Raw genomic sequence first — 27,376 nt, 5'->3', positions numbered from 1 at the left:
CCGCGGCGGCCAGCCCTGAAGTCGGCGGCGGGCTCCTGCGGGAGGGGGGCGGCGGGAGCCGCGAGCGGGCGGACTGGCGGCGGAGGCAGCTGCGCCAAGTGCGGAGCGTGGAGCTGGAGCCTCCGCTCTTCCCCGCCTCCCCGCCACCCTCCTCGGCGTCCCCCTCCCCGGAGCCCGGAGAGCCTGCGCCGCCGGTCGCAGCGGGGGGCGGCTTCCAGCCCTCAGCTCCCTCGCCCCCGCCGCCCCTCGCTCCCCTGGCCCGCGGTGCCTGCCAGCCTCCGGAGCCGCCGCCACCGCTGGACTGCGGCGCCTCTAGCAGCCCGGCGGGAGCCGAGACTGGAGACCGGAGGGCGGTCCCGAGCGAGCCGCAGCCTGCAGCCGCTGGTGCCCATGCGAGGTAAAGAGCTGCCCGGCCCGGGCGCGCACGCCGCACTAGGCACCCATGCGGAGGGGAGCCCCCTGCCTTCTCTGTCCCTCTACTCCAGCCCAGCTCCCGGTGCTCCCCAATGAATGAAACTTCTTGGGGCAGTGGGTGGGGGAGAGTGGCCGGAGCCGCTTCTGGGCTAGAGGGAGGTACGAAGAGACTGCTAGGGACCAGGTCTTTCCAGAGTGGCTTCCTCTCCACCCTCCCTCCACCTTTTTTCTGCCTCCCGAATATTAGGCAGGGTCCAGATACCCACCTTTGCGGTAATTGAGGGTGAGAGTTGGGGGAAAGAGATGGGTATGCGCCCTGGATCGGGGGGAGGGTGGGTTGTTATTGTTTGGAAACATGTGAGACACCAGGTCTGTATTGCTTGGGTCTGGTTGCGGAAATAGTTGGGGAGGACTGTGTAAACTAGTAGATTGCCTTCTATAGACTGGGAGGTTTCCCTGTGTAGACGGGGAAAGTTGACCAGCTCGAGAGATTGACCAATCTGGGAGGTTGCCCTGTGTAAGACTGGGACGTTGACCAGTCTGAGAGATTGACCTATGTAGACTGGGAAGTTGACCAGCCCTGGAGGTTGCCCTGTGAAGACTGTCTAGCGCGACTTGGATTTCTGGGAGACTGAGCTTGAAAATCTGTATTTGCCCCGAAGGCAGCTCCGAGGGGTAGGGGATGGGGGTGGGGGTGCTGGACTGGAGCGCCCCGTGTTTGCCGAGTGGGCGGGGAAGCAGCTGCGAGGGAGAAGATGCCCCAGGGACTGGGTGTCCCGGGAACTAGTGGGCTAGATGCGGAGGCTGTGGATGCTCCAGGGTGATTGGCTCTTGGGTGTCCTGCTGAAGGGAACTTGGACCCGAGCTGAGTTATCTAGGCTGCTCCAGGGAGTGGGAGCCGGAGCCGGAGTGTGGCGGAAGAGAGGGCGCGGGGGGGGGGGGGGGGTCCTGGTGCAGTGGCTCTAGAACCTAGTGCACTAGAGGAAGGTCCGGGGCCAGCGGTTGTTTGTATGGTGGAGGAGGAAGCGAGATCCCGGGCGGCCCTGGTCAGGCAGTGCTTGTACGTGACAGACAGAACCTGCTGTCTTGGAGGCCGGATCTTCCACGCCGCCTGGCTTTAGCTTGCCCAGGAGGAGAGCTAGTTCTTTGGCAGGTAACTGGACGGTTTGGGGTCTGATTAAATATCTTTTCTGTTGGGGAGAATGTCGAGTCCAAGTCAGAGCTAGTGGAGGCAGATAAGCTGCAAATTCAGGGTGCCGAAATCTTTGCAAAACTTCTGAAGGTTCCTGCTTAAGAACTCATTGGGCCTAGAATGCTTTGAACTGGTAGCTGCAGGAGCTGAGAGTTTTATGTGTCTTCTGCTCGAGACGCCTTTGAAGTTTGAATTTCCTTGGGTGGCTAAAGATCCTAGACCGGATGTGTCAGCCATTCAGTTTCCAAGCCATCCAACCCGTTAACTGCCATCACAGCCCTCTCACCTCTGGGGAGAGTGGGGCGCACTTTGCATAGCTTCAGCTCACCCCAGCTGCAAACGCTGCCACCTTACGAAATTTCAGTAGCAACAACATGATATGCTATTTAAAATCTCAAGTTCTTTTCACTTCTTCTCAATTAAGAGCGGTTATAATGACTAAGAAAAATGATTATGTTTTCCTTGACTTTTATTTAGTGACAACTCTAAAATACTCTGTTAAAGGAAATCATTAAATGTGACAGTTGTACTTAACAAAGAAAAACTCAGCACTAACTAAAGAACACGCACTGTTGAGAAGTTACTGAGCTTTGAGACTTTTGAAATTTTTTTTAAACCTTGTGGTATTGCACAGATGCCTATTTAAACATCCACACATATAATTTTGATTTGTGTATTTAAGCCTTTTCAATGAAAATTGTTTCTCCAAGGAGTTTTCCTAGTTCTGATTTGTGACTAAAATGATTTGACATAATTTTGCTGTGGACTTGATTGATTTCATTAATTTAAATCTACAGTGTTGTAACTTACATCTTTAAAGACCAGTTTAAAATATACTCAGAAAGGTCAGCAATGTAAAAAAATAAAAGCGATAAGTCCCTCAACACATGACAATACTACTACCTGGAATAATTAAAATAGAGAAGTCTTTAACTAGATTTAACTTAGCATTCTATGTAAATATATAATAACTTCTGCAAAGTGCAGGATTGCTATTCTTAATATTCAGTGTTCTTGTGAAGTTTCCAGTGGAGACTGGATTAAATCATTAACTGGGAATAATGCTTTTTTATTAAAGTGAATTGTATTATAGATTAAAATTTTAAATTTCACAAGTCCAGGAATTTTATTTTCTGTTCTGATATGGATTTATAGTAATAAGGACATAACTTTATATGGTTGTCAAATATTTGAGATAGATTAAGTAATACCTGAACTAGTTGAGCTACAGATAGTGTATTAACACTTGTCAGATCTTTGGAAGTAGATAAGAGCAAATAAAGTAGAAAAAAAAACCTACTGCAAAAATGTTGGCTAGCTAAGACTAAGCTTTACTCAGATCATAGCTTTAGAGCTGAAAGAGATTTTAGAGATCATTTAGTTCCTCTCTCATTTTACAAATGAGGAAACTATAGCCTAGGAAAGTCTTGACTTTCCCAAAGTCATACTGTTAGTAAGCAGCCTACCCAGGGCTTGAACCATGGCCATTTTCAGAATGCAGGCACTGAACAATTCATTCTTTCTCTTCTTTTGTAACCTGGATATTTCCTTCTAGTTGTAAACTGAACATTGTACAGTATATAATAGTACATATCAAAATACTTTTTTGAAAAATTCATTGAATTGCCAGTAGAGGCATGGTTTATATGTACTCTGTCAGAATGATGGAAAATATATGGTATATCAAAAACGAAAGGAAAAAAATCAATAAGAACAATTATATATTTGGGAGGGAAATTCAGTCACTTTCATTAGAAGAGATTATAAGGGCTTTGTCACAATCAAAACTGTGTCTGAAGAGCTTTGTATAAATATTTCATATTTCCCAGTTTGTTTAGTATGTTCAAATATTTCACAATTATTTTGGCACTGTGATTTAACTAAGATTGTCAAAAAAAATTCTTCATTTCCCTTTAGTTTTGATGTTTTAGTTTTTAACCTTTCTGAATGTAAGCAATAATAGCTTACTTTTAATAAAAACTTGTCTTTTACTTTCCAATAGTAATTTAAGTCACCTGAAGTCTTGGGTAAAAAAGATCTGCTAAAACATTAAGAATATGAAAATACTGAGAGCAAATTTACAAGGCCTTGGTAGAGCAATGAAGGTATTAAAGTTGATTTCAAGTGCTTTCTTAAGTTTAGGATTATTTATGAATATATCTGAACTTCTTGAATTCCATATTTTGTCCACAGCTTCTAGCTTTTTGATGTAGAAAGTGTAATTAGTATATTTGCAGTGTGTTGTATGCAGGTGCATGTCGAACTTTTTATATTTGTAGTCCTTTATGCTTCTGAAATGTCACTTAAAGTTCTGCGCCTGAAAAATTTGCCTAAGGAATTGGGGAATTGTTCAGGTCACAAAATTAAAGCTTTTTCTTTGTTACTTACTGCTTTTGAAGAAAAATTACAGTGTTGCTACTTTTCATTGAACAAGCAATTGTGAGTTTAATAAATTTAATGATTTTATCTTATTCTTACAACTTAACCCCTCCCCAAACTATCAATTTGGTAACCCCATGAAAGAACAAGATATGCTGTACCTTTTAGGTTTTGTCTAATCTAAAGATATTTCATAGGCTGCTTTCATAACTCTTGTATTCTTTAGCATATCTTTCGTTTCTCTGCTTTTATTAGTGAGGTCACTAAACATCAGGGTGATTGTTAACATGACTTTTTTACTTATAGGCACATCATTTTATTAGAAAATTGCACAAAGAAGTATTGAAATCATTATTTAACTAAATTTTTTATAGATGGCATTTATAAAGTAGCTTAATAAAAGCCAGGTATTTATAGAAGTTAGAATTAAATTAACCAAAAAGATGTATAGTTGTGAAATGTTTTAGCTTCTATTTTAAATTAAGACAATAAATGTATTCATTAAAGGGAGTTTAATATAATGTTGAAAGAGAAAAATCAGGGGCAGAAATTGTTGCCAGCTTTTGTTTTCTTTTCATATCTGATTTTGGCAAGAGTGACTGGTTAACCAGCATTCCTTAATGTATGATTTCTAATACACTATAATAACTCCATTTTGTTAGATACAAAAAACAGGAAGTAGTACTGTTCATTGATATTCTTTCATGGCTTCATTACCACCCACAACTATATCTGTTGGGGTTTTTTAAAGTTTTCTCAGTATAATTTTTTGTCGCAAAATAGAGAATGGTAAAATAGAGTTAGAAAGGAGTGCTTCTGTGATCATATCTAGAGCAGTAAAACTAGTTGCAGCTTGCCCCTGCTAGGCCTGCTGATCAGTCTGCAACATTTAGTTGTATTCATTCCAAAATCGGAAATGGGTAGAGGTGCTAATGTAGTAACGATAAATGATTTGCTAGAAGAAAAATAAATGATGGTACTCTGAAGGAGAGAAAATAACTGCTAAATGCTGTACCATTTTTTGCAGGAAGAGGGAAGTTGACTTTTAAAGTAAAATTCTAAAGTAGCTTGATCAAAGTTGAGCTATTGCACCTGTGCTATTGCTATGCTTACTTGCTTATATTTAAGATACATGTTTCTTAAACTTGGATGTTTTCCTTTCCTTAATGACTGATTTATAGTGATCCGACTTATGACTAAGCTATTTTAACTCTTAACATAGTAGAATCTCCTTGAAGAGAAATTAAATAATAAAAATAGGACCAAAGTTTCTTTGCCCTGGCCAAAAAAGTCAGTTATAGAGATTGTTGGCCAGAAATGGCCTGTGGAATTAAAGTGCTTTATGTAAAACATTTTTCCAGGATGGTAAATATATTTAATTTTTGATATGCTGAGATAACTTTCTTCCTTAAAGTAAACCATTAAGTTAGTGATATTTGATGTGATTTTCTATGGTCTAATTAGTAGATTGTTTTGCCCATAAAAATATAGATCCCTGCTAGTAAATTATAGGACTTGCTTACCAAGCCATATAAAATGTGCTTTAGTGATATTGTCCTAATGTTTAAGCAAAAATTATGAGGATAAAAATTGTTTTGTATAAATATAATATTAGTCTATAAGGAAAGCAAACTTACAAAGATGTTAAGGTAATACATGTTGTTATTGATGGAGAATCTTAATGATATCTCCAATCATAGTTGTTTTTTTAGATAAAAGTCAACACTCAAAATTATATTTACAACTGAGTAGGTGTGTAAAAAACCACTGGGGCACTAGTATAACTGAGATGTTGCATATGTTATTTGGGAAGATAACATGTAGCCTTCAAGGTTAGCATGACACAGGGTACATTGTTGTAAAGTTTATTTCACTTTATATTTGTTTTTGGTTTTGTTTTTTTAAATATTAGTGCTCCCATGGAGGGGGGGGGAATAATTTCTCTTAACCATTGCTGGAATGTGTGCTCCATTTCCAGTTTATAGTGTTGGCAGAAGACTGAAGGTACTGATTAATTTCAAATTGCCCCTACCTACACACTTTGAGTAGTATACACAGGGCTTCAAGTTCAGGCATGATTTTTCTCTTGCAAGAGAAAATTAAAGTGGAGGTGTGGAGAGCAAGGAATGAGATGAAATTAAATATTTGCCAACATTGGCTTTTAAATACAATTTTTATTATTAATAGCAATTCTGTCAGCTAATACGGCAATGTAAGGAAATCAACAGTATGATCTGGTTGATATAAAATAAGGAAGAAATACTTGAAATTATTAATACTGTATAGCATAATATATAGTTAACTTAGTATTTTATGATGGTAAGAACTCATTGTTAGGAGGTTTACAACCCTTGGAGTACGAAGTGAAATGGTATGATTTGAATATATCAAAGTAACTGAATTTTCTATCAGAGGGAAGAATAAACTAAATTTTTTGGGCCAGTTAGTTATTTTTGAATGCCCATTTCATTCGCATTTCTCTGAATTTTGGAAGTGAGACTATTAGAAAATCCTTTAAGATTAGACCCCATCCTGTACTTGACAACCTTTTCCTTCCCCCTTTTCAGTACTTTAGCTGTACCCATTCATATGTGAGCATAATGTATACTTTATTGTCAAGAGAAGATACAAAAGACTGAAGTTGACTCTTGCAGAATGACCACTACTAAAATTTTCTTTGTTGCCAACATAATTTATATGATACCTTGCCAGATAAACATTAAAATGATGTATGTTAATTTGAATTTGTTTACACCGAACACCCTTAAAATTTTATTGTTATATATCTGGATATGAACTGATTAAGACTGGGCATCTTAAAGGGAAATACAGTATCTTTTTCATATTTTCATGCATTGTTTTTTATAGATTAACAATGTCTCCAAATGTTGATATGTGTTGAAATTTACACAATCATTCATAACAGATGCTAGTGTTTATATGCATATAGACACATTAAGATAGTGTATACTTCATTGAGTCTATAAGGTCATTTATGTGGATGCTATCTTGATGTCAAATGCCTTCTCATTATTTGCAATTCATGATCCTGTTTACAAGGGGGCGTGGAAAGAGTGCTGAACTTAAGATTTGGCAAAACCTGAATTCATAGATTCAGCCTCAATCACTTACTAGCTATGCAGGTCACTTAATCTCTGAGTGCCATCTATAAAGTGGGGTTGATGATTCCTATTTCACCAGGTTGTTCTGAAGAGCAAATGAGATAAAATATGTAAAAAAGCCATTTTAAAATGTTAAAGCAACGTATAAATGTTACCTATTTTATTATTGTTATTAGAAAGACGTCAGAAATTGAAAAAAATCCTATTTTCATTTACTACCCTTTGATATTTTGAGGAAGTCATTTAGCCTCTTTTGTATCTTTGGTTTCTTCTCTTTAAAGGGTCAGAATAGATAATCTGATTTTTAAGATCCTTTGAAATTTTAAGCATACTATGATCCTAGTAATAAGATAAAGCTTGAGAAGCTCATTTTAATCTTTCAGATTAAAGAAGAGACTAACATCAAAACTTTTTAAAATCAATAAACATAAGATCTTTGAATTTAAATATTTCAATACTTTCAGGAAATACAATTTCATTGGTATGGGTGCTCCTTCTACCAATCAGCTGAGTCCACTTGATAATTTAGTTAGTTATCTTTAAAAATTACCATGGCTGAAAAATTCACCACCAGCTTAAGTCTCTCCAAATGTGAGACATGCAGTCCATCCTATAACCTATATACAATCCTTTCCATTTTGGCAGGCAGTCTTGAGTTTGCTCTCACTCTGATGGCAGAGCCTTCAGGAATGCAGTGTCACCTCCATACCACATTCCTCTGAACAGAAACATCGAATTTCTATTAAAAAAATTTCATAGCTCAAGTTTTCACCAATTTATTCTAGTCTTTCTCTGTTAAGCTAAATTAATGAGAAAGTCATGAACTTGTAGTCAGAGACTTACTTTCTCTAACTCATCTTCGAAATAGCAGTGTCATTGGGGAAATCACTTCTCCAGTTTCAGTGTTCTTATCTGACAAATGGTAGTTATATAGGATCTAATGAGATATGTATGTAAAATCACTTTTTAAAAAAACTCTTGCCTTCTGTTTTAGAATCAATATTAAGTATTAATTCCAAAGCAGAAGAGGAGTAAGGGCCAGGCAATTGGGTAACAGAGTCACACAGCTAGGACATGTCTGAGGTAACATTTGAACCCAGGACCTCTGGTCTCTAAGTCTGGCTTTCTAAAAACTGAGTCATCTAATTGCTCCTAAAATCACTTTTGAAATTTTTACAATTACATGGCATCTCTTCTAAATAAACCAAACATTACTGAAGACACAGGTTTCTTCCATTTTGATTAAAAGAATTGTCCCTGCTCTTCTATCCTCGAAAAAGGGGCATTTTTGGTCATATTTGTTCACCTTTGAGTAGGTACTGGATTTCTATTCATATTCTAAACACATAGAAAAATGTTATCTCAGTGCTGAAGTTTTAAAAATTACACCAAATCTGACATTCCTTTCATTGAAACTCAAATCCTTAAAAAAGCAAAGCCAGACCAGATAAACCTAGGTTAAGTAGAAGATTCTTCTGATACTTTTAGAACTTCCCTTTTGTGTCATCTAAGATCATATTGTATTGAATTTTCCGCTTTAGTATGTGGTATTTTAATGTGTCTGTTGTATGCAGAAATACTATAGCTCTTACTTGTGTTACTCAAACTATATTGGCAGCCCATTGGAAATCTACTCAGTTTTAAAGCCTTTAAGTTGCTTTTGCACACCCTGCTAAAGACAAAAATACCTGTAAAATAATCCATTTAGAGTGCAGTGTTTTGGAAGCTTTACTGTTTTGATAAAAATATCTTCGTTGTCTCTTTTTATTTGAAATATTGGCCATAGAGACATCTTGACTTCAGTGACAATTCTATATAGGTTTGGCTATTTGGGGAGGGAACTGTCTGGGGCCAAGTCTTCCTCTTTTACTGGTAGTATTTTTTGTTTGTTTCACAAATCAATTGAATCACAATACAACTGGATTTGCTACATTTGTATAATAAATCAGTCTCATAATTTAAAATGCAATGTGTCAAACTGAGTACCATACACATATTGTAATTACACTATTCTGGTTAGGGAACTAAATTTGCAAACTGGAGACTGCTTAAACATTTCAAGTTTTTCCTTAAAACATGTATTATTTTGTTATGAATTGACATACCTATCTCCCTCCATTCTCCTCCTTAACCTAAAACTACTTTTTTGAAGGGAGCAAAATTACAGAAAGGATATATACCATAGTAAAATGATACTTTCAGTCACCAGGAATGCATATATTTCTCAGCACATTAAACAGTATTTTAATAAACAGCATTATTTATTAATATTAATAATAATAATATGCTTAATAAACAGTATTGTAATCTGCGATATTGAATTATTTTCTAACTCTCTACAATGTAGTATATTTCAAGGAGCTATACTTTCATTGGTGTGGGTGTTTCTTTCACTAATAAAGAATGTAACTTTCCTGTATCTTAGTAATACCTAAGTAATTGTATGCAACTCTACACCCATTTTCTTTTTCTGCTTTTCTTCTTTTTATGAGTTTTTATGACTGAAAAACCTCATCAGGTGACCAACCTTGTGGTGGTGATTATCTTTGAACTCAATCGTGTATTAAGATAGTGTTTTTGAATCTATGTTTTCTTTGTTGGGCTAGGACTGCACTAAGATTCTCTTTGCATAGGCCTTTTAAAAGCCTAGGGTTACCATCATGTCATTGGAATAGGTCTTTTAGGGAATGTTTTTGTTCAGTAATGTGTAAGTACTAATAAAAACATAATTGGAAAAGCTCTAATGAGGAAGTCAGACATTAGGTTTTTGGGAAATCTAAAAAGTTGAATGGAATCCTAAGTTATATAAATTTTTCTTTTGTAAAGCAAAAAAGAGCTTTATTTCAGAGATAGATTCACAGAGAAAAAAATTTTGGAACCAAGTAAATATTGATTGCTGTTAGCATATGTATGTTCCTGAGAAAATTGAGGCCATTTCATGTGAACTCTCCAGTCTGTCCTACTTCATGCCTTGAAACTCCCCTACATTTTTGCCTATTCTCTCCCTCTCTTTACTTTTGTTGATATGAGGAAGCTGCAGTTTTTTTTTAGGCCAAACCTTCCACCTATGCCTTGGTCCCTACCTCTCCCTGTCTTCCACAGGAGCTTCTTTGGTTTTATAGGTTCCTCTCTTAATCTTCCATTTCTCTCTTCACTCTCCTCTTCAATATCCTCTGACCTCCCCCTCTCTCCTTTGTCCTGGCTCTTTCTCTGCTCTACAAATATATTCAGATCTCCTTCATCCTTAAGATCTTTACTTGACTTTGACAATCAGTTATCTTCTGTGTAGTGGTTAAACTGCCAGACCTGGAATCAGAAAGGCCTGCATTCAAATTCCATCTCCAGCACTACCTGTGTGAACATAAATCAAGTTGTTTAACCTCTTAAATCTCAGTTTCCTCACTTATAAGATAAAAGGGTTGGATTACATTGCCTCTGAGGTCCCTTTTTCTGTGCTGAATCTATGATCTTGTCCAAAAAACTGTGCTCGATAGGATTTCCAATGATCTTTTAATTACTAAATTCAGTTAATAAGCTTTTCTCAGTCCTCATCTTGAGCCTCTCTGAAGCTCTTGATACTGCTGACCTTTCCTTTCCCCTGTATATTCTTTTCTCTTGGCTTTCATAAATGATACTGTTCCCTCCTGGTTCTCCTGTTTTATCATGCTGTTTTAGGGAGGTTTTGGGGGGTGGGGGTGGATATTGTTACTTTATTCTGGAGTTTTTTCATCACCATACTAAATGATTCATTAATTTCACTTGCTCAGGTCTATGTGTATATATATATATATAATATACATTCCTTTCATTTGGATATAATAATATTATTTATGTATCCACATCCATCATCTTTCCCATCTGAAGTTATTTGTATAAAATCTGATAACTTTACATAGGATGAAAATTATGTGGTGGCTTCTCTAAACTTAGCTCTTTTTCTTTTTCACCGTTTTATAATAGTTTCTTGGAGAAATTTTGCTAGTACCAATTTTATTTCCTTTTTCAATTCACTTTCAGAAGTTGATGGCAGTATTTCTGGAAAGAGTTTCAGAAACATTGGTGATAGAAATTCCATGCAGGACACAATTATGAACATGATAAATGGACCTGGGGATAGAAAATTTCTCAATAGCCTTCTTTCTCTTTCTTCTGATCATAACCTGTCTATGTAATAGTCTCCATACTGTCCTGGCAGCCACTTTCATATTGAACCAAAGGAAGTAGAATCCATTGTAATAATGTTTACATTTATGTACAGTTCTTTTACCTCAGAAGTCACTTAACATTGATCTTAATCCTTGTTTCTTTTGAGATTTTATTACTTTTACTGATTATTTCCCTTGGTGTTTTGTTTGTTTGTTTGTTTTTTAGATTCATGTGTGAAATTTAGAACCCAGCATATATTGCTTTCTGGATATATGTTGTTTTCATATTATTCTAGTTTTTAAATAAGATGATTTACCACTAGATTGAAGAAGATAAAAATAATTTTTGCTTCCATAGTTCTTCACATAGGTTTGATTTAAAGGATAATCTTTCAGTTGAAATTAAACTGATGGGGCATATTGAGGGCAGCTAGGGAAAACAAAGATAAGATCTCTTGCTTTTAACATCAGCAAAGATTATATTATGACTATCAAAGACTGTGTATTATATTGATGGCAACTGGTCAACAAATGGATGACTTCTTCCTTGCACATTTGAATGTCCACCTCATTCAACTTCTGACCTTTTCTTTCATTCTTTGCTGTATATTTCATCTTTTGCCTCCTTGGCATGAACAGCTTGCAATTATACAGCTCTTGAACTTTGCAAAGAAATACATATATTACCACATTTGGTCCTCAGAAGAACTCTAGGAAGTAGGTGCTATTATTATCCCCATTTTATAAATGAGGAAACCAAGCCTCACAGAGATGAAATAACTTGCCTGTGGTCACATGACCAGTAAATTATGTGAAACAGAATCTAAACACAGATCTTCCTTTAAGTCATATACATAAAAATACCCTGATCTCCTGAAGTTCAAGCCCATACTATCATCTGCTTGTTGGATATTTTCTCTTGGAATTCCTCTCATAGATATCTCAAACTCAAAATAGAATGCTGTACCTTTCCCCTTAAATTTGCCTTACTGTTTGCCTTGGTTGTCAAAATTCATGATCTTAGAGTAATTTTAAACTTTCTTCTTCTTCCAGTCAGGTTGCCTAGTAGATTCTACCTTTGTAACATTTCTCTCATTCCTCCATTTCTGCTCTCACAGCTACATATTAATTCCAACATTCATTAAGTATCACTTGGATTTATATAGAGTAACTCAAAAACCATAGTGCTACTTTAAGCAAACTGAGTCTTGGAATATTCTCTACAATAACTTTCTAATTGGTCTTGCTCCTGGTTTTTTTTTCAAACTATCCTCCATTCACTCCAGGTACAGGCCACAATCTGTTTCTCATGCATTTTCATTGGCTTTCCCTTGGCTCTTAAGTTTATCTTATACAAACTATTCTGCCTATAATTTAACTTTCTCACCACAGGTTAGCTGCCACATATCTTCTACTCTTACTTATTCCATACTTTTCTCCTCCATGAACTTGACCTAATGGCTATTGCTTGAACTTGACTCTCCATCCACTACTTCCACACATTTGGACAAGCTATTATCGCCCATATACAGGACCTATTCCTTCCTCCTATCTACCCTTTCCAAGAATTTGTCCTCCTTTAAAGTTCAACTCAGGTGCTACCTCCTTTATGAAGACTTCCCAGATACTCCTAATTGATACTGCCATATTTCCCATATATTATGTTTATTCAAGAACCTGGTTGGCTTCACCTCCAACAGTATGTAAACTCTAAAAGGGCAAGAACCATTTTTGTCTTTGTATCCTTATCTCCTATCATATTTCGTTCATAGTAATCACTTAATGAATTTATTGGGGGAAAGGGAAAGGGAATGAACATTTATATAGTGCCTACTGTGTGACAGACATTGTGCTATGTGTTTTTACAAATATTATCTCCTTTGATTACTGTAACAACCCTGCAAAGGAGATGCTATTATTATCCCCATCGTTCAGCTGAGGAAACTGAGGCCAAGAGAGGTTAAGTGCCTTGCCTAGGGTCATCTAGCAGGCATCTGAGGTTGGATTTGAACTCAGATCTTCCCAACTTTACAGATCCAATGCTTTTATCAATTGTGCTACTTTTTAATAACTATAGCTACTTATGTAGATATAGAAAATATGTCTACTGCATATAGAGAGATGATAAATTATTGTATGCTAGGTACCATATATCTATATGGAACAGACTTAACTGATGTCATGTGAGTTGGCTAACTCCTTACCAAAGATAATAAAACATCTTGTCTATGAAATGAATATTAATCCTGAAATTCTCTTGTGAAAGTCTGATTTCTGGTTGTCAATTTACCAAATCTCTTCTGAGGGAATGAAAGAGCAAAGTAATCAATTGGTAATATAATTGACTCAGATTAGGACAAATAAGGCAAACCTAATTTACTCCTTGCTTTCTTATAAGTTCCCACATAATAAGCACTTAATGTTCCTTTGAATATGAATATATTTGTTAGTGAAACATCATAAATGTTTTTAAAGTGTTTTTTTAAGATTATTTGATATGTATATTTCCATCATGAATCATTTCTTGACAGAGTAATTCAGTGATATAGAAAAAACATTTTAATGGACTGTCATCATTTAATATATTAGTAAATAGTGGACATGGAGTTAGGCATTACTTTCAATTTAACACATTTAAAAATAGATGACCAATTGAAAGCATGCTGCTAAACATGCCATGCTTTTTATAGGAAAATGATGACACAATGTTAGATATAATAGTAGATATTTAGTAAATTCTTTTTAAAAAATTTTGATGGGTTCACCCTGATTCATTTATACTATGATCAGAAGTATATGTCTTCTAAAAATGTGACTCAAATTTGGGATAAATGGAAGGGGAACAGAGCAAAGGGAATCAAACCATACAAGAACCAAATCTATCATCTTGGCTTAGTTTTCTGTATTTAGTTCACAATATAATTGTCTTGTGTATTGATGATATAATCTGTGGATGTCAAACAGTTTGTGAGAGCAGTAAAGAATTAAAATTTTTCTACCCATTCCTACTACCAGAAGAGGATTTTCTGGAGGGTTTAAATAGTGGGAAAGGCATGAAAAACAAAACCCTCAAATGCTGGGCTCAGGGCCAGCAGGGCAATTTTGTCATTATAGAGAAAAAGTTTATATTCAAGGACAGCTTGCTTTCTTTTCTCTCAGCTACTTCCTGGGCCAAAATTCTCTGATAAGAAATAAAACAGTTAATGTCCAAAATGATTTTATCATTGAATTCAGTAACCTTGCTTTGTAATGAAATCAAAATTACATAGTATTTTACTATGATGAAATTTAATGTCATATCCTTGATGAAAGTTAATGAATATTAAGTATTTGTAAGACTTACATTATAATTATTAAATATCAATACAATAAAAGTAACTTCAAGAATACTTCCATCTCTAAGCCAAAGTTACTTATCTTATTAAGCTGCTTTTCCTTTTTATAGTAGGACTAAGTTATAGGCTAAAGTGTCATAATAAAATCTTTCTAAAATTTGTAGTAGTAAAGCTCCTTGGATGATCTGCTGTATATAAAATTCTGTTCTTTAACAGAGTATTGTGGAAGGTGTCTGTAATTTTTCAGATTTCCTTAATGTTTGATTTTTAAAATGTCTTGTAATAGGTAATATTTTCAAATCTGTCTGCTTTATTATTTATTATTGTTATTATGACAAATAAAACCTCAAACTTAACTGTTATATAATATACTAGTGGGTTTCCTCTCCTCTCCACCCCATTAATCAGTATATTTTAGGGGAAGGAAAATGTTGTATATTAATTATTATTATTTGAGCTTTTCCGTATTGAAAATATCATTAGACAAAAACTCACTTTAAAAAAAAACATTCATAGTAAGATTTTGATTAAGACATTCGGATAATTGAGTCCTTAATTATAAAATGAGGTGGTTGTATCAGATGACCTTGGAAGTCTCTTTGAGCTAAATATTTGGCCCTTCACATATAATGGTCTTGCAATGCTTCATTTTTACCCATGCTATTTAAGTAATGTTCCTTTTACAATTCGTATGAGCCTGTGCTTCCTACATTTTAAAGCACTGCTTTTTGCTAGTCTGCTATTCAATAACAACCTTTCCTATTTAAGAGGAGAAAGGATCAACCAATTTATCATTTATTAACTACTTACAATATATTTAGCAATGTATTAACTGTGAGCAACAGTGAATTCTAGAGATTAAAACCATCAGATAAGGAAGAGTAGTAGTCACGAGGACAGCTATAAATTGTATCTTGAGTCAGGTGAGTAGTAAAGGTTAAGAGGATTCACAAGTCACAGCAAAGCGATGGATTCTATACCATAAAGGCCTGCTAACAGAATCTGATCCAGACTTTGAGTCCTTGGGGATCAGAGAAGGGAAACTCCAGAGAGGGATGGATTCCCAGCTGACTGCTACAAATGAGACAGAAGTTAATTGGTGACTTAAGTTGTGGGTAGGAAAATTCTTTGAGTCAAGAGAAGTGTGATAAAGAAGTTAATCTGTTTTGTTTTTGTTTTTTGTGTTTTGTTGTTTTTTTTTGTGCCACAGGAACCTTTGGCCCAAGGTTTACTCTTTTTTTATTTTTTATTTTGGTCATATAGGAGCATAGATTTAGAGCTGGAAGAAGACCTCAAAGGCCATTTAATCAAACCCCCTCAAGTAATAGATGAAGAATCTGAGGCCCAGGAAGATTAAGTGGTTTGTCCAAGTCACAAAGGTAAAACAGCAGAGGTGGGATTTGAACAAAGATCCTCTGACTCCTGACATCAGCATTAGATAGGTAAGGGTTACCCAGAGGTCCTGGCCTCCTTAGCACTGAAGACCTGACATTAGGACTTAACCCCAAAGCCATTTCTGAGAGCCTCATTAAAGTGGTAATAGTCCCTGGGCCACACTTAATATCACCTGGGAAATTTCAGGCATCCATGTTTTATAGTCCAGAAGGAAAAAGAGGTAAAGTTTAGAGCCTGGTTTTCTCTTATGAATATAGACATTATATTTCTTATCCTGACAAAGACTTTTAACTTTTCTGTGACCAGGACTAGGGAGCCTTAATTTCCATGCAGCCTTTGGGAATTGTTAGACTGAAAGAAGTTATAAATTGGAACTTGGAATACATTTCCTGATATATGATTTCATTTTTATGAAAACAATACTTCATATGTCTTATGGGATAAATAGACTTTTTTAGGGTAGACTGGAGAACTTAGCCCTCATTAATTAATAATATTTCTTTGGACCCATGGACTCTTCATAGACCTACTTGGAGACTACATGTTTTTTTATTATTAGACTGATTAAGGTCTGATGTTGGGGTAGGGAGCAAGCTTCCTGGATCTAAACCTTCCTCCCCTAACATATGATACTGGTTTCACTAGTTAAAAATTAATTTGGGTTAATCAAATTTTTCTTCTAAAATGCAAATATTCTTAAGGAAACGTTAAGTCTGAATGAATTACTTTAGTTAGATTAAAATTCTCCCCGAGTTGTGATAATTATTCCTTTATTTTTCATTAGATTTCTCAATTCATAGTACCTTTTAACACCCTCTACAAATACAAAAGGTCTGCTCTATGAGCAACTAATCCAAGTTCATGGACGGGCAGTGATGAACAATTTTATAATAATTTGTATTGAGCTTTGGAATATGTTGTGATTTTTAATAATTTGGCTTCCTAAATATGTAAACCTATAAGTGACCCATGATGTCTGTGATATTGACCTAATTTTCTTTTCTCTCTCTTGTAAAATCCATATACTATCATTTAATGTTGTATGTTATAATTATTTATGCCTTTTTTTTATCCTTTTTACTACTCTAGTATTCCATCAGTATTGTCTTGGAAGAATTAAATTGAATACCATTCCAGGAGTAATGGTGATAAGATAAAAATTATTCTTGTCCTTACAGAATTTAGGATTACAATTCATTTCAAAGGATCCTTATTTTAGATAGTTAACATGGAAAGTGAAGATACCTACACAAATAATTGTGATGGAAGGGGTGTAGGGAGTGTAATAAATGCAAGGAAAAGTTCCAAGCAGAGTACTTTGAGAAATATAGAGAGAGAATTATCAACTTTAGCTGAGGATTGGAGAGAGGGAGAACCAAGAAAAGCTTTTGGAGTAGGGATAGGCCTTGAAGGGTGGGAGGAAGGAATTTCTCCCATTCAGATTGGTTGTCAGAAGAAGCTAGCAAGGAAAGGCCATTCTGTGACTGTCAGAATTGTGAATAAAGACATGTAAGCAAGTGAAGGCAGGTTAATAATGGAATTTAGAGTAGTTCAATTTGACTGGACATGAAGGGAAATAGTACAAAATAAACTTAAAAGATTACATTGGAGTTACATTGTAGAAAGTCTGGATTGGCTGGATCAGGAGTTAATACATTTTTCCATTAGGCAGTGGGAGGCACTGAAGGTTTTTGAAAGAAGGTTTTTGACTTGTGTTAGCAATGCATCAGAAAGATGATGTGGGCAGCAGTGATACAAGGCATCAATGGAAAAAGAGACAAGAATAAGGAAGCTATTAGAGTAAAGTAGTTCAGGCGAAGAGTATTGAAGGCCTCAACTAGAGTGAAGTCAAGTAAATGAAAAAATAAAGATATTAGTGAAGGCTTATAAAACTTTGAGCAGAACTAGGAATGAGATATAGGTAATATAATACAGATAACAAAATCAGAATTCAGAAAAATCTTAGTAGGCTAGAATAGAGTCAAATCAAATAATAGTAAATTTAATAAGGATAAATACAAAATTCTATATAGACTTAAAAAATCAACTGCATAGGTAGATCATAGGAAAGTCATATCTAGAGACAAATTTAAAATTTAGTATATATTTATTAAGAGATCGTCTAATAGAGAGTTTAAAAATAAAAGTTCTGTAGGAAATGAGCATGTTATCAAGTCTCTCTCTATTACCTTTCAACTTGGAGATGAGTAACATTCTTCATGATTGACTCTGTTATCTTGATTATTATGTTTTTCCTAGTTAAGTCTTTCAAAATTGTTTTTTTTTTACATTATATTAGAAATCATTTGGTCCTTCTCACTTCAGTTTGCATCAATTCATATAATTCTCCCCAGGTTTCTCAGAAACTGTCTAATCATTTTTTTTTATAGCACAAGAGGAATCCATTACATTTATATACCATAATTTGTTGAACTATTATTCCTCAATTAATGCGTACTCCCTTAGTTTCCAGTTTTGTTTTGTTTTGCCACTAAAGGGAGATGTTATAAATATTTTTGTTATATATATAGGACCTTTTCCTATTCCTTTGTTCTTTTTTGTGATATAGGCCTAGTAGTGGTATAGTTTCTTTAAAGGGTTTGTACAATTTAGTAAATATGGAAGCAAAGTTCCAAATTGCCTTCTAGAATGGCCAGACCAATTTACAACTTTACCAACAGTGAGTGTACCAATGTGTCTCTTTTCTCACAGTCCCTTCAACATGTTTCATTTTCGGATGGATGGAACCTGAGGGTTGCTTTAATGTGTATTTCTCTAATTGTTAGTGATTTGAAACAGTTGTTTTCCTTATGGCTAATGATAGCCTGGATTTATTTTCTTGAGAACTGCTTGTTCATATGCTTTGACCATTTGTCAACTGAGGGAGTGGGGGAGCTAGCAGTTGTAAATTTCATCTGCATGGGTAGAAATAAAAAAAATTTTATCTTCTGATAACACAAAACCTTTCAAAATTGTGTCTTTTAAGGATAGGGTGTCACTTGTTGAACCAAGTCCTTATTTTTCCCTCATTGGATCTGTATTAACATTTAATAACAACAAGTTTGTGAATATTATCCCTGTCTTGACAGTTATGAGGATTTAGGGGAGATGATTGGGAAACTGAAAACTTGAGTCAAGATGTAGACCTTAGCTGTCTCTGGGAATGCATTATCACCAAGTCTTAATGATTTTGTGCAACTCTGCCTTACTAAAATCTCAATTCACACACAAATCAAGACATTATTCATCTGATATCATTGAGAAAAAAAAAGAACCAAGTCACCAAGACCTGATACAGAGTTTACAGCTTGATGTTAAGCAGTTCCGAGGAACTTTGTAGGATATTCTCTGCAATCAGGGTGGAAATTCAGAGACCTCCATTGATCATTAGTGTGATATTTTTAATTTTCTGGGGTTTTTTATTATATGTATATGTATGTGTATTTTTATTTCCACCTATTCAGATGAAATTCACAACTATCTCCTCCCCACTTCCACCCCCCCACCGGTTGACAAATGGTTAAAGTATAAGTACACCTTGAGTGGTCTCACAGCTATATCTAGGTAGAGAATTGGGCAGGCACTTGGACATGCTAGGCAGACCATTTGTCAACTGGGGGAGTCGGGGAGAACCAGGAATGGCTTCTTGCAAAAGACAGAACTTTAGCTGAGACTTCAAGACAGATATGAGGAGGGAGAAAATTCCAGGCATGGGGGATAGGTTTTGAAGGTGCCTGCAATCAAAAGATGGAGTGTCTTGTGGTAGGAATAGCAAAGAGGCTAAAGTCACAGGATTGCAAAGCACATAGAGGACAGTAAGATAAAAGAAGAATGGAGTGCTGAGAAAAGACAAGATATTATGAAAGGCTTTGAATGCCAAAGGATTTTATATTTGAACCTGAAGGCCAGTGATGTCAAACTCTCAGCCTGCAAAGCTCACAGGTACAGGTCAAACTTGATTAAAATATAATTGGGAAATACTTAATGAAATAAAAATAAAATGTAAATAATTTTAGTTTGTGATTTCTAAGTCAATATGCTGTCTGTAGGGATCTCAGGATTTAAATTTGACACATACCTCTGCTTTCGGGGCCACTGACATTTATCAAACAGGGCAAGTTACCTGGTCAGATTTGCCTTTTAGGAAGGTCACTTGAGTTTCTGAATGGAAGAAGGTCTGGAGTAGGGAAATAACATGAGAGACAAGAAGACAACCCAGTCTGCTATTATAGTAGTTCTGGCTTAAGGTGGTGACCTGAACCAGGGTAGTGGCAGAATCAGAGAAGGGGGGATGGGAATGAGATACAAGTATTAGAGAGATGGAAAATTGTAGATGCTTGGGGAAAAAAAATACTTTAGTCAAGTGCATAGATTTTAATAGTATATTTTTTGTTGCTCTGAACACATTTTATATATTTTTAAAACATAAGAATAAAGACTAATTTGTATCTGTAATTATCGTATTGTGCCCAGGTTGAGTATATAAAACAGTATTGATTCATTTGATTGCTGATATATGCCTTTAATATAGATTGAATATGATTGAAATGAATTTGACAGAGCCCTCTAAGATAACAGAGTTGCTTTGATGTAGTTCTATAAAAATATGGTTAGAGATGGTAATTTCCAAAATGTTTTCACTTCAGAGCACTCCATAATTTAAAAAAACTAAAAATTCTTAGTTTACTATCTGATTTTGGCATCTTTTCCACTTTTAGTACGACATGTAAAATTATAGTTTGTCTTTAAAAGATGTCTTGTGATCAAGTAGTCTTGAGAACTTAGAAAATCCATGATTATTATTTATCATTGAACACAATATAAAAATAAATATTCTTTTCTATGCTACTTGAACATTTCATCCAAATTAGAATATGAAGCATTCTAATTGAACTTGAAGTAGAAAATTTAATACTTTTTCCTACTGGGTTTCCCTACTGATTGAACAGTAAGCTTAATTGTATATTACACCTGAAATAAATTAAAAGTTAATGGGATTTTTAAAATAACTCTTTATTCAAATCCTAACAGCCAATTCTTCCATAGATTTAATAATTGTGGGGGAAATTTGAATTTTATTAAAATTACATTCTGAATGTTTCCCACATAATTACCTAGTAGGAATAATATATATAGCATGGCAAAAAAAAGGTGCATAGAAGTTTAGTGCCAGAAAAGAATTCACAAATTGTCTCTTCCATCTTCCTTATTTTACAGAATGAGGAAATAGAGATCCAGAAATATTGTCTTACTTAAGGTCAGCTGGCAAATTAGTTCTAAAAAATAGGCTACAACTTAATTTTCTTTTTCTCCCAAATCCTGGGGGGTTTTTGCACTAGATTCTTCATTTCTATTGTTCAAATTCATGTCTTTTAATGGCAAGCAGAAGTAGTAGTTCCTAGTTTCATGCTTAAATACTTATATTGCTTCTAAATTCTTGAAATATCTACACTTATCCTTGATTTTCATTGAAAAATCTGTAGGAAGTGATTATATTTTGAATTCTTTAGATGTCATTTTCAACTAAGTTTTTTATTTAGAAAGTAGACATGACTTGATTATTCATCCTTTCTATTCTTCCCTTAGCACCTTTTTCAAGACAAAATGACTGTTGACCAAAACTCTCCATACTTTTAGTCTATCACTTTCCTTGAAAAAGGCATGTTGGTAAAGTAGATTTTAGTAGTAATAACAATAAAAGCATCTCATAAATACACACTATTTCAAGTTGTACAAAGCACTTTATATGCCCAGATCCTAGCAGCAGCCTGGGAGGTGGGTACTAAAGATATTATCCTCATTTTACAAATGAGGAAATAGCTAAGAAAATAGCCATGGTCCTAAAGACATGATATGAAAAGACATCTCTCTCTCTCTCTCTCCCCTCTGGAGCAGGGGTCGGCAACCTTTTTGACCGTGAGAGCCATAAACGCCACATTGTTTAAAATGTAATTTTGTGAGAGCCATACAGTGCTCACAGTGGGTGCTCCTGTAACAGCGCCTGAAAAAAAATTGACTTTATAGCTCCTGCAGAAAGAGCCATCTCTGGCCCTCAAAAGAGCCAGATATAGCTCGAGAGCCATACGTTGCCAACCCCTGCTCTGGAGCAATAAGAGAAGCAGAGAAAGGGTTATTCATTGATGTGGAACATTGCATATATCAGATTTTTGTGATGTATTGATTAATTTTGCTAAATGTTTTTTCTTCCCTTTTTCTTTTTTTAAATAATTTGTTATAAGCAATGATTCTTTAGGCAGCAAGGATCATAGGGATATCTAGTTGATGCAATTATTATTACATAATATTATTTGTAATAAAAAGATATATATCTATACTTTTCTTTTTTAAAAAAAACTAGTCAGGTAGGATGTCAACTGAAGATAATGCCTCTAGTCCAAGGCCAGTAATTTTCTATTACTGAGGTATATAAATATATCTCCTAAAGTCGTTACTAGGACAGAAAGTAACTTTCTGTCCTAGTAACGACTTTAGGAGAAAAGGGCAGGGCTAGGCTGCTGGAGGATAAGTGACTTGCCTAGGTCATATAGGAAGTGTCTAATGTCAGATTTGAACTCGGGTCCTCTTGGCTCTAGCTCTGGCTCTCTATCTACTGTGCTATTTATATTTAGCTGCCTGGAACGTAATACTTTAAGATTTTTTTTAATACAAATATCTCAGTTGATTCTTAAAACAATCCTGTGAGATTGGTGCTACAGATATTCTCATTTTTCAGGTGAAGAAAAGCTTGAAGTTAAGAAACTTCTTATGGCCACATAACAAGATGATATTAGGGTGCTGATGTTTTTGAGTGGCTTTTCAGTTGTGTCCAACCTTTCTTGACTTTATTTGGGGTTTTCTTGGCCAAGAGGCTAGAGTAGTTTGCCATTTTAATCTCCAATTTATTTTACAGATGAAGAAACAGAGGCAAATAGGGTTAAGTGACTTGCCCAGCATCACTTACGTGTCTGAGACTTAATTCAAACTTGAGTCTTCCTGTTTCCAGACTGGACACTGTTATCTACTGCACAAGCATCAAGGCATAGTCCTGAATTTGGAGTCAGAAAGCCTAGACTCGAATTGTTGTGAATAAAAATTAATCTTGCAAATTTTATACTAAATTTATAAGTATTTATTAGTAAGAGAAAGAAAGATATAAGGTTTCCAGCCTTTCTAACTAACTTAAAGTAATTCCCCAGCCAAGTTTTGCTCCATTGGCTCATAGATTCCCCATGCATATGGTAGGGCCAGACAAATTTAAGGCCAACCAAGGAGCAGGCTTGAGTCCAGGAAGGAACCTGTGCCCAAAAGAACAAGTTCCTGGCTTAGTCCTGGCTGGCCACCACTTGCCAGAGACAGCTTACATTTATAAGCACTGGGATGACTGAAAGAGAGCTCCTTTCACAAGGATAATGCCCCCAAAATGGCAGACTGTGGGCATTTCACATGCTGGCTTTTCAAGCTCAGTCTAAACACTTCCCCAAGATCCTCCAATTGGCCAGCATTTCACTTTAGTCCCTATATGTCAAATCCCTTGACTTCCACCAGTCCAGAATCCTACCTTCCATGCTGACAGATTGACACGTGATTATGTGACTCCTATGTCTTAAAACTTCTGAGATCTAATGGATTCCTACATATTTAATTCACACAGGATCCTGTTTCAAATGCTAGCTCTTTAACCCTGAATCAGTCATTTAGCCTCCCTTAGCCCCAGGTCATCATTTGTAAAATGAGAGGGTTGCACTAAATAGTCTTGATGTACCCTTGTAACCCTAAACTCAGTGATCCTATGTGTCATAGACAACAATTGAATCCCCCCCAAGTCTTAGCTGACTCCATGTTCTGTACCCTTTCAGTGAGTCAGTAAGCATTAACCAGGCCTGCTGTGTGCCAGGTACTGTGCTGTGTTGTAAATAACAAAAAAAGGGAAAAAAAACAATTCCTGCTCTCAAGGAGCTCAAATTCGGGTGAGGGGGAGAGGGTGAGACTATGCAAACCAACTGGGTACAAACAGGGTAAATTGGAAATAATCCACTGAAGAAAGAGACTAAGGAGGATTGCAAAAACCTTCTTGTAGAGCAGGGGTCGGCAACCTTTTTGGCCGTGAGAGCCATAAACGCCACATTTTTTAAAATGTAATTTCGTGAGAGCCGTACAGTGCTCACAGTGGGCGCTCCTGTAACAGTGCCTGAAAAAAATTACTTTATGGCTCCTGCAGAAAGAGCCATACATTGCCAACCCCTATTGTAGAGGGTAAAACTTGTAGCTGGGGCTATGATGGCATATTGCCTACGGGTTGTGCCTTCTATGTGTGTTACTTGGGCCAGTAGGTTGGCATTTGTATTTATATTTCAATAATAGCTTATATATTTACCAAGGAAAAGAAGAAATATTTTAAATAATATTAACAATCACTTATAAAATTATAACTAATGCTTTACTTCTGAAAAACTTAATAAATGTTTTTTGAAAATTTAAAACCTAGTTTTGAAGATATTTTTAAAATCTTTACCATACATAAAATATTTAAAATTTTAGTGATTCATGAAGAACCAAGTAATTAATGCAATTTTATACTTCCTTTTTCAAGTCTATTTAGACATCCAAATTTAGGGAGCTCGAAAGGTCCTTTGATTTCATCCAATCCAACTCCTAAATTTTACAGATGAAGAAACTGGGGACAAAAGTGGTTTTATGAGTTTTGTTTTTTTCTTTATCCTAAATATTTGTGGAAACATTAGATTTTTTTTATTCATTCACCATGTCCTTGATAGCTCAAGAAGAACTTCTTAGAAATATTTGAAAACAAATGGAAGTTTGTTCTGGTCATCTTCCTTTATTGTTATAGATCCTTAATTGTTGGAAACAAACAGGTAAACAAGGAAAAGGATACTAATGTTTTCAGCCCTTTGCTAAATGTGTATTTCCTTTAAGTGATGTTCTTCCTGTCCTCGCTGGTCCAAAATTGTGGAGTTAAATTATCCTAGAGTTTTTACCAAATGGTGAACAGAATTTTCATTGCAGTGGACAAAATACATTAGAACTTCTTACAGGAGTCACTGTTTAAGGGTAGAATCCAGTATAAGCTGAAGTCTGGGTCTTATGTAAGGATGTTAAATTGATAAAACACCAATGGGACCTTTTTAGGAAGAAGTTTCATATAGAAGATAGTTCAGCAGTTTGGAACCAGAAGATAGCATTATATTTGAGTCTCCAGTAAACTTTTTTTTTTAATTGTATCCTTCCCCAATTGAGTTGTGACCTTAAAGCTTCATTTTATATATATAAATCTTAGAAGTTTAGTAGTTGTTTTAGAGTGTTCATCTCTGAAGAGGCATTTAGGAAACTCATTTTTATTTTTTATATTTTTATTTCATTAAATATTTCCTACTTGCATGTTTTATTTTTAACATTCATTTTTTAAAAATTGAGCTCAAAATTCTTTCCCTCTCTCCTAACTATTGAAAAGGCAAGCATTTATACATTTATCATTTATAAATTTGCAGTCATATGAAACATAACTCCATATTAGCCATGTTACACAGACACCCGTCCACAAAGTAAGAAAAAGAGAATGAAAAAAAGTATGCTTCTACCTCACACCTAGCAGATTGGCTAAAATGATAGTAGGGGAGAGTAATGTATGTTGGAGGGGATGTGGCCAAATTGAGACATTAATGCATTGCTGGTAGAGTTGTGAACTGATCCAACCATTCTGGATGGCAATTTGGAACTACGCTCAAAGGACTATTAAAGATTGCCTGCCCTTTGATCCAGCCATACCATTGCTGGGTTTGTACCCTAAAGAGATCATAGATAAACAGACTTGTATGAAAATATTTGTAGCCACGCTTTTTGTGGTGTCAAAAAACTGGAAAACGAGGGTATGCCCTTCTATTGGGGAATGGCTGAACAAATTGTGGTATCTGCTGGTGATGGAATACTATTGTGCTCAAAGGAATAATAAACTGGAGGAATTCCGTGTGAACTGGAAAGACCTCCAGGAATTGATGCAGAGCGAAAGGAGCAGAGCCAGAAGAACACTGTACACAGAGACCAATTGAATGCAGTGGACTTCTGTACTAGCAGCAATGCAATGATCCAGGACAATTCTGAGGGACTTATGGAAAAGAATGCTACCCATATTCAGAGGAAGAACTATGGGGGAGGAAACACAGAAGAAAAGCAACTGCTTGAACACATGGGTTAAGGCGGACATGATTGGGGATGTAGACTCGAAACTACCATACCAATGCAACTATCAACAATTTGGAAATAGGTCTTGATTGATGACACATGTTAAAACCAGTGGAAATGCGCATCAGCTGGCGGGGGGAGGTGGGGGAGTGAAGGGAAAAGTAAGAACATGAATCATGTAACCATGATAATTTTTCTAAAAAATAAAAATCCTTTTTTTTAAAAAAGTATGCTTCAGTTTGTACTCAGAGCTCATCAATTCTCTCTCTCTGGAGATGGACAGTATTTTTCACTATGGGTCCTTTGGAATTGTTTTGATCAGAGTAGCAAAGTCTTTCACAGTTGATCATTCTTACAGTATTGTTATTACTATATAGATTATTCTCCTGGGTCTGTTTCCTTCAATTTGCATCAGTTCCTTTAAGTGTTTCCAATTGTTGTTGGTTTTTTCCCCTAAAATTACCCTGCTCATCATGTCTTATAGCACAGTAGTATTCTATCACAGTCATGCTATAACTTGTCCAGTCATTCCCCAATTAATGGACATCCTCTCAATTCCCAGGACTTTGCCACCACAAAAAGAGATGCTATAAATATTTTTGCATGAATTAAGTTCTTTTCCCTTTTCTTTAATCTCTGGGATACAGATCTGGAAGTTGGTATTGCTGGCAATTTTATAGCCCATTGAGCATATTTCTAAATTGTTATCCAGAGTGGTTTTGCCAGTTCATAACTCTACTAGCAATTCCTATTTTTCTACATCTCAAGCATTTTTCCTTTTCCTTTTCTTTCCATATTAGCCAATCTCATAGGTGTGGGTTGGTGATGCCTCAGAGTTGTTTTAATTTGCATTTCTCTAATCAGTTGTGATTTAGAACATTTTTTTGTGTGACTTTGATCACATACTAATTTTTTCAGTCCTCTGCTAAATGTGTATTTCCTTTAAGTGATGTTCTTCCTGTCCTAGCTGGTCCTGCACTGTGGAGTTAAATTATCCTAAAGTTTTTACCAAATGGTCAAAAGAATTTTCATTGCAGTGGATGAAATACGTAGAACATCTTAGTTTACATAGCTTTGATACTTCTGAAAACTGCCTATTCATATCCTTTGATCACTTATCAAATGGGGGATCACTCTTATTTTTACAAATTTGCCTCAAACTTACTGCAAAAAGTATTTTTTCCCAGTGTTCTGCTT

At 35.8% G+C, this 27,376-nt stretch overlaps 1 protein-coding gene across 1 annotated transcript in view; it reads left to right on the top strand.

The window, feature by feature from the left end:
- Positions 1-2: 2 nt before the first annotated feature.
- MAP3K1 (mitogen-activated protein kinase kinase kinase 1) overlaps positions 3-27,376 on the top strand; it is a gene marked incomplete at its 5' end in the record, with an annotated part of 82,271 nt that continues 54,897 nt past the window's right edge. The window contains one exon of the mRNA XM_044681062.1: positions 3-397. Coding sequence (XP_044536997.1) covers positions 3-397 — 395 coding nt within the window. The remainder of the gene's footprint in view (positions 398-27,376) is intronic.

Source organism: Gracilinanus agilis, chromosome 1 (genome assembly GCF_016433145.1).
Source record: "Gracilinanus agilis isolate LMUSP501 chromosome 1, AgileGrace, whole genome shotgun sequence".
Classification (NCBI taxonomy): domain Eukaryota; kingdom Metazoa; phylum Chordata; class Mammalia; order Didelphimorphia; family Didelphidae; genus Gracilinanus; species Gracilinanus agilis.
The sequence above is the reverse complement of the archived record's forward strand: the minus strand, read 5'-3'. Positions and strand labels throughout refer to the sequence as shown.